General features: G+C 56.5%; 1 protein-coding gene and 1 long non-coding RNA gene across 3 annotated transcripts in view; one reads left to right on the forward strand and one right to left on the reverse strand.

The window, feature by feature from the left end:
* Nucleotides 1-2,229, reverse strand: part of LOC122424933 — a 34,696-nt gene extending 32,467 nt beyond the window's left edge. For both annotated transcript variants that reach the window (XR_006264620.1, XR_006264619.1), the window contains exon 1: nt 1,791-2,229. This is a non-coding gene — a long non-coding RNA (uncharacterized LOC122424933). The remainder of the gene's footprint in view (nt 1-1,790) is intronic.
* On the forward strand, nt 1,192-7,431 carry CLEC3B (C-type lectin domain family 3 member B). The gene is made up of 3 exons (XM_043443196.1): nt 1,192-1,517; nt 3,585-3,683; nt 6,912-7,431. Exons 1-3 carry the CDS (start codon nt 1,409-1,411, stop codon nt 7,310-7,312), a joined length of 609 nt encoding a protein of 202 aa, XP_043299131.1. The 5' UTR covers nt 1,192-1,408; the 3' UTR covers nt 7,313-7,431.
* Nucleotides 7,432-8,240: the final 809 nt, after the last annotated feature.

An 8,240-nucleotide genomic window follows, 5' to 3' on the forward strand; every position in this document is an offset into this window, starting at 1 on the left:
GCCCTAAGAAGCTCCTTCAAGCTGGTTCCGTGTCCTGCCACGTTCTCATCCTTCTTTAAACATTTTCTTATGTTCTGGCAAAATAACTTGGGCGGGGCTTAGTTTCTCCTTTTCCTGCCCCAGCCCTGTAATAAGCCGTTGCTCCAAGGTGCTGCGGTTCCTTTTTGTGGAAAGCTGTATTGAGAAGCCAGCACTTGGATGCTGGGCATGCTCAAGCCTTTGGTGGGGCCGCTGCTCCACCCAGACGTCTAGCTGGGGGACTGATGCGCTCACTTCCGTGGACAGTTACAGATTCGGCTCCATGTGTCCAAGTCCACAACTGCACACCGACAGCTCCAATTTTAATCCTACACTGTCGGAAACATTCTCTATGTTTTCTCTATGTATTTGTACCTCCCTTTCCTGACAATGAGAAACCTGGCTCCCATGGTCTTTTTGTTTTTTCCCCACGGTCTTAATAAATGTACTTATTTGACATGTAAGCACTCTCTCCCATGTGTCCCCACCCACTCTCCCACGCAGATCTCTTCTCCTCGCTTGGACTCCAATACTGCATGTGGGACCTCTGTTCCCCCGGGGGGTGCCCCCTTCCACCCTGTTGCGTCCTGACACCCCACACCAGGCCCCCCTTCCTGGGGACATTCTTTCCTCCCTGCCCCGTCTCTGACACCACTCTGGGACACCAGGCTGCCCCTCTCCCACCGTGGTCATCTTGGCTTCAGAAAAGGATGGTTGAAAAACGGAGAGTGAAGGCAAGAAAGGAAAGTTCTTTGTATTTTTAACCAAACATGCAACAAGAACACAGAAGCAGAACCACAAGAGAATCACAGCAAACACTCCAGACAATCTGGCAGCAAGCCCCAGCTCTCTCCCTAAGGAGACACAGTTCCGTGACTGTTCTGTACCCGGGCTGGGGTCAGATACTGGTGCTGCCTCGACCAGGTCCGGTAGCTGAGGCTCCCTTAACCTCACTGAGCCTCAGTTTCCTCAACTGTAAAATGGGGAAATGCCAGCTCCTGCCTCAGATTGCTGGTGTGAGGCCTCTGTGAGGCCAGGGAAAAGCGTGACCCAGTGCCTGCCAGAGGTAACTGCCCAGCAGATGGGAGCTCTGAGGACGAGTGTGTATTTTTCAGAATCCTAGAAAACAATGACTCTGTTTCAGAGGGCGGGGCCAGGATGCTGGGTGGGTGTTCCCAGAGCAGCAGCCAGGTTCTGTGGCTCCCAGGCCTTCCTCTTTTTGCAGGATATATATTTTTTTTTTGGCACTCCGGCAGCCAACTTTGGGAGGGTTTCCTGGACAGAGGTCCCCGTGGCCGCTGCCTTAAGACTCACCGCTCGGCCCCAGCCGCCAGTGCTCTGTGACCCAGGCCCACGCAGGCAGCAGCAGCCGCAGCCCAGCCGCAGCAGCATGGCGCTCTGGGGGCCCTGCCTGCTCCTCTGCCTCCTCTCCCTCCTGACCCAGGTCGCCGCCGATGCCCCCACAGCCAAGGTCAAGAAGGCTGCAAATGCCAAGAAAGGTAAGGAGGTGGGTGGGGAGCTGGCCGCTCTCTCCTTGACAGGCCCTCACCCTCCCTTCTTTCCTTCTCTTCCCTTCTCCCCGAGCCCAGCGAACATCAGTGAGGTACCCACCCGCCCCCCCCAGACTGGGACGGGGTGAGTTCTCCAGACACAGGGGCAGCTGTCAGAACTGTCAGAGTCACTGGCTCTTAGAATCGGAAAGAACCTTCCAGATCACTTTAACGGACACGCACTCCTCCCCCACCACCCCAAGATTTTAAGAGAAACCAAACCTTTGGCTCGGCAGCCTAGAGATGTCCGACTCTCCTCGGGAGGGCTGACAAGGCTCCGCTTTGTTGTCTCCGAACCTCAGGCTGCTCAACTGTGAAACTGAGATGGGGGCCTTGGCTCAAAAGGTTGGTTGGGAGGATTTAATGATAGAAAACACGTAAGGCATCTGGAACACAGGGTATAATGTAACTCACAAGGGAAGGAAAAACAAACAATTCATGGTTCTACGGTGTATCACAGCCTTGAGGAAATGAAAATGTTCATGGCTGAACTAGGACAGTGGAGGCGGCTTTGCTGTCCCTCCGCAGCCTCTGGGCCTGGGGTGTCCTTGGGTGGCCCTGGCCTCAGCAAGGCCTGCCCTTGGAGCCCTGCCTGCAGAGAGGTCACCCCGGGCTGTGTTGAGACAACACCAGTGAAGTGCCATGGCAATGCCGTGGGCTGTCACCCCCACAGGGCTCCAGGAGATGAGAGGGCTGATGCAGGCAGCAGAACGGCTGGCCTGGGGCCGAGGGCACAGACGAGGCAAGGCCGGGGGCCTAGCTGCACTCAGGCCCCTCCCGGAGCCGCCACTGTAAATGGACAGCTGCCCATTGGTCATGGATGATGTGCGCAAGGGCACGTTAGGACCGTGGAGACCCACAGGCCTGCAACACAGAATGGGCGGGTCCCGGGGCCGACAGGAAATAATCCCCAAGGTTCAGTTCATAAAGTAAACAACAAAAAACTCAAAGCAGAATGGATACTTACGTGACATTTGTTTTGAAAAAGGGATTTATGTAAATATATATATATTTACTTCAAAGAAAAAAAATACATATTTACTTGTATATGCATAGAACTTTTCTGGAAGGATTCACAAGAGTTAGCAACAGTGATTATCTCTGGGAAGAGAAACTAGAGAGCTGAGAGCAGATTGACTGGGAAAGAGACTTGAACATTTTGAACTGTTCGGGTATTTAAAAATTATATGGCTGTGTTGCCTTCCACAAAATGTTCATTAAAAACAGAGGACTCGCAGCATGCATGCTATGTCCATGAACATTAGCGAAAACTGCCACCAAGGATGTTCTTTGTAAAGGATACACAGTTCCAAAGGCAAAGAACAGAATTTTTCAATGTGGAAAAGAGTTGCTAATCTCTCAAGTTTACCGAAGATGTAGTATGTATTTATTCGAACGTGTAAATCACAGATCTCATCACATGGACAAGAAGGTCAAACCAGACGATGCCCTGGTCCTCCCCAGCCGTGCGGGTGGCCCATGGAGGCCCAGGGCGCTGGAGGCCCGCAGAACAGCAGACAGCGAGAGCGGAGTGCCCTGACTCTCTCTCCCCCTGTCCCTGCCAGCCGGGGCACCCACCCTGCTGGTCTGTGTGTTGCTCCTCTGGGAAAGCACACCTGGGAGGTCGCCAGGGCCCCGGCCCTGGTCCTGTCCTCTGTTCTCTGGAGCTAGGAGGATGGTCAGGGTCGGGGGGTCACTGAAGGCTCTGCCTGCACCCCCACCCCACCCCTGCCAATCGCCATCCCATCTGATCCCTCCTACACAATGCAGTACAGGTCTCGTGTTAGCAGGAGCAAGTGAAGGAGGGTCCCTGGCAGAAGGGAAATCACGAGCAATCACTTGGATGACCACTGGCAGGAACAGGGAGAGACAGAGTCTGCCACGACATCAAGGTCGAGGGGTCATCCCCTGTCCCCTTGCGGCTGATGGTGGTCCACCCCTCCAGTCCCTGCCCTGCCCCCATCCCTCCTGCCTTCATCAAGGGATTGTCCCCACTTCCTTCTGACTTCATCCCAGATGCCGTGAGTCCGAAGATGCTGGAGGAACTCAAGACTCAGCTGGACAGCCTGGCCCAGGAGGTGGCCCTGCTGAAGGAGCAGCAGGCCTTGCAGACGGGTGAGTAGACGTGGCTGCCTCTCCAGGCAGGGGTGCGCTGGACACAGGGGCTCAGGCCAGCAGCCAGGGGTCCGCTTCTAGCCTCTGGCCCAGCATCAGGGAACTGGCTGGCTCCCCGAGTCCAGGGCACCAGATTCAAGGAGGCCCCTCCTCAGCCTGCTTCCTCTCAGGAAGATCCCCTGATGTGTGGAAGCAGGAAGGTCCCAAGAGGACAACGAACTCTCCCACAAGAATCCATTACCGCCCGCTGGAAGTGTGAGCCCTGGAGGGCTGGTGGAGCAGAGGCCATCCTAATGAGCCCCCAGGAGACCCCCCACTCAGCCGGTCCACAGTCCTGTAGGGCATGAGCCTCAACACCTGTGGAGCAGCTTTGCTGATCCTGTCACTCCCAGTGATCATCACTGTGCCGAGGCAGGATTTCTCATCCCTGCTCTAGAGAGGGGAGCTGAGACAGAGAGCCCTGGTTTTGCCCATACTCCCCTGCTGGCCAGTGCAGGTTAGGGTGGGAGTGGAGGCGGCCGGCCCGGTGCGTGCTGGGCGTGAGGAGAGGTGGGCTGTGGCCTTCCTGGCTCTGCACGAACCAGCTGAGCCAGGATGGACAGAACCCCCAGCGGTGGAGCCTGGGGACACAGCTCACAGCCACCTGCCCTGGTACTTCCTGGCCAGCCTGCCTGGACAACCCGTTCTCTTCCTCTCCACCGAGTTCCTTTCACATTGTCTCCAATTTTCACACACCTCAGACTCACCTACTCCTTCGTGACCTTGCCCTGGAGGACACAGACTACAGAAGTTCAGTAATACTTAACACATGGGGGAATGTTTAAGATGAGCACAATGACGTTCGGGGCCTCAGTTTCCTCATCTGTAAAGTAGAAGGGCTGGGACTGGACTTGTGGAGCAAGCTCTAAGGTCTCATGACTAAGCTCTGCACTTGTGCAAAGACCATGCAACCCAGATACCGGCTGCCTTCTGAGGTGGGCAATGTCGTGGGGACCTCCCTGTGCAAAGTCCACGGTATACAGAGATCCAAGCACCCCCTCCACATTTGGTGATTCCCAGAAGGTTCATGGGCTCCCGGTCTGCTTGGGGGCCTTCTCTCTCTCATCACCCTCTCCTTTATGACAATCTGCAAGTCACCTTGCCAAGAACCCCACACAAAGCATTCCTGAGCTCTGCTGACCTAGCCAAAGAGTTGAGAGAATGAGGGGTTAGGGGAGAAACCCTTCCCTCCTGCCATCTGCCCTTCCTCTCCCCCAACCAACAAACACATGTGAGGTCCCCACCTAGCAAGCCTCTGCCAGGCACAAGGAGACACAGGTGGAGCCTGCTCCGGGGGCCTCAATATACCCATGGAATCAGTGTATTCCCTGGCACCCTTAAAGCAGGTGTAGGAAGATAAAGAGGGATTCCATGCAGAGGGCATAGCAGGAGCAGAGCTAGGGAGGGCCAGCAGGAACCCACCAGATCACAAGTAGGCCAGAGTGACAAAATGTCAGTTACGATGGTAAGGTACTGAGAGCTGACACTTATTGAGGACTAAGTTAGTGTTGTGGGTGGGGTTCCCAGGGAGCGGCCCTGAGCTGGAGCTGAGCCTGCAGGAGGTTCATGAGGGAGCACCTCCCAGGATCAGTACCTGATCAGTACCCAGGATCAGAAGGGAAGAGACAGGACTCAGGAGTGGGCAGAGTGCCCTGCGTCTCAGTGAAGGCCCCAGAGACTGCAGAGGGAGCCCTGACCTCGGCAGGGCCCTTCAGAGCTGTCCTGAGTCAGGACAAGGGGAATCATGGGCCAGTCCCTGGGTGGGGGCTGCTCTGGGGAGGGGCACGCTGTGGGCGAGGGGCTATCTTCCACTGAGGCAATCCCCAAAGGGAGGCTGAGAGCTAAGAGTTGTCTTTGGGCAGCGCTCCCAAAAGCTGGGGTGGCCAGGCCTTCACCCCAAAGGGTCTAGGTAGCATTTCACAGTGTCCCCAGAAGGAAGGAAAGACAGTGTGGGGCCAGGCTGGGAAGGGCGATGAAGCCCGGCTAGGATGCACCACACGAGGGGACATGGCAGAGCTGGCTGACTTGGTACAGTGTCTGTGAGTAAGACACCTCAGTGACGCTCCAGGCCTGGAGTTGAGAGTTCCAGGAGTGTCCAGTGCTCACGGGGACATAGGGACATGTGTTAAGTGAGAGTAACAGAGAGAGCGGGTGAGGGAGCGGGGGAGGTGGTGGAGTGCAGACCCACCCCTAAAATTTTGAGGATCAGCAGCAAGAGGACAAATGGAGACATACACTCCAACTGTCTAAATATCTCAGTTATAAACCCAGCTAAAGAATAAACTGCTAAGCAGAAACAGTCTATGTTCCTAATTAGACCAAATACACACCTTCATCACAACCTTTGAGACCAGAATCAAATTTAGAACTCTCGGACTCCTCAGAGTCCTGAGCCCAAGACAGCGAGCTCCTGGCCCACTGCCTGGGCCATCTCTTCTGTCTGGGGGCTGGCCAGTCTCAGCTCTGAGCTCCCAGTCGCCACCCCAACCAGCCCTCAGGAGCACTGACCCAGAAGAGGTTGCTGGCAGATGCTGGGAGCCTGTCTGGGCCCCTGGGGCAGGGATTTGGGGTCCTTGGCACCTGGAGTGTGGTCTGGACTCTGGGTCAGCATGTCCCCTGGCCCAGATCTCAGGGAGAGTGGGGCGGGAGGAAGATCAGAGCGGGTGGCTTTGGCGGGGCTCCCTGGGAAGCCCACTCTGAGATGGGGTTCATTCATCAGGAAGAGTCTGGAGTCCCAGCTGTGAAGGGGGGTGGTGGGAAGCAGAATCGGCAGAGGGGCACCCAAGGTCAGCTTCTGCCCCCCTGTGCAGCCTCCAAGCTAAAAGGCCCCTAAAGGGCCTTTTAATTCTGCTAAAGGCAGAATTATCCTGTCTGGGGGAGAGATGACCCCCTCTTCTGCCTCCCCTGGGCGCTGGATGGGGCACCCAGGGGAGGGGTGTGATCTTGAGGGAGGGAGGGGCCCTCTGTCTGCAACTGAGGGGGCTGGGCCCAGGCCCAGCAGCAGGGGCTCCACCCCCGCTGTGAATCGGGGGTCTGAGATGCGCTTCAGTGCCCATCACAGCACGGCCCTCGGGGCTGGGCCTGGAGCCCCTCCGCGGCGACAGGGCTGGATGGAGCGGGGTGAGCCGGCCCCTGGCAGTGGGCTCTCGGCTGGGGAGCCTGGGGTGACGGCCACTTCTCCCCTCCCAGTCTGTCTGAAGGGTACCAAGGTGCATATGAAGTGCTTCCTGGCCTTCGTCCAGGCTAAGACCTTCCACGAGGCGAGCGAGGACTGCATCTCGCGCGGGGGCACCCTGGGCACCCCGCAGACGGGCTCCGAGAACGACTCCCTCTACGACTACCTGCGCCAGAGCGTGGGCAGCGAGGCCGAGGTCTGGCTGGGCTTCAACGACATGGCGTCCGAGGGCACCTGGGTGGACATGACCGGCGGCCACATCGCCTACAAGAACTGGGAGACGGAGATCACCGCGCAGCCCGACGGCGGCAAGGTGGAGAACTGCGCCACCCTGTCGGGCGCGGCCAATGGCAAGTGGTTCGACAAGCGCTGCCGGGACAAGCTGCCCTACGTCTGCCAGTTCGCCATCGTCTAGCGGGCCGGGAGGGCCGGGCCGGGGCGCGGGATCCCGAGCCCCGGAGGAGGGGCGCGGGGACTTCCCCGCCCCCCGCGCGCTGGGCGCCTCCTTTCGCAAATAAAGTGGGTGCACCGTGATGGAGAGTGGCTGCGATCCGTGCCGGTTCCCATGGGCGGGGAGAGTCCAGGAGCCCTTCTGGGATTCCCTGGGAGAAGGCTCTTAGGAGGCGAGCAGAGAGGAGGTGAAGGATGGCGAGCTGGGTGCAGAGAGAAGGGGAGGGAGGAAGAGAATAGGGGGGAGGCGGGAACCCTTGACTGCAGCTGCCTTTTTTTAATTAAACAACTTCATATTTCATTTGATTTCCCTCTCACAAAAAGATTTTCAAGAATTTCCGAATATTCTTCATCCAGATTCCACAAACAGTAATATTTCCCCCTATTTGCTTATCATTTTGTTTTTTCCTGAACCGTCTGACAGTAAATTGCAGACGTGATGCCCCCTTACCCATAAACACTTAAGTGTGTTTCCTGAAAGCAAGGACATTTTCTCAGGGAAGCATGGACGTTTCCTCAAGGTCCGGAAATGAAAGCTGATACTCTATTGTTATCTAAGTTACAGCCCTTATTCCGATTTCCAGGCTTCTTATCATAAGACTCCACTTCAGCGTCCCCTCCAGAACTCCAGGGCAGAAGGGACACCCCCATCCCACCCTTTTCTGTTGGGGATTCATTTCTGGGGTGCACTGACACTCTGAGTCCTGTTGGGGTGAGAGCACGGTCTGCCCACAGGGAATATTTGCATCCCCCTTCTTGCCGAATAGGAGTCAAAAATGAGAGTGGCCAACACTGCCTGACTGTGTTCCCCTTTCCTGCTCCTCAAACAAAGTTCCATCCTAGCAATACCGGCTACCACTTACTGAGCCCACTGAATCGCAGGAACTTTAAAT

This window comes from Cervus canadensis, chromosome 22, assembly GCF_019320065.1.
Source record: "Cervus canadensis isolate Bull #8, Minnesota chromosome 22, ASM1932006v1, whole genome shotgun sequence".
Classification (NCBI taxonomy): Eukaryota; Metazoa; Chordata; class Mammalia; order Artiodactyla; family Cervidae; genus Cervus; species Cervus canadensis.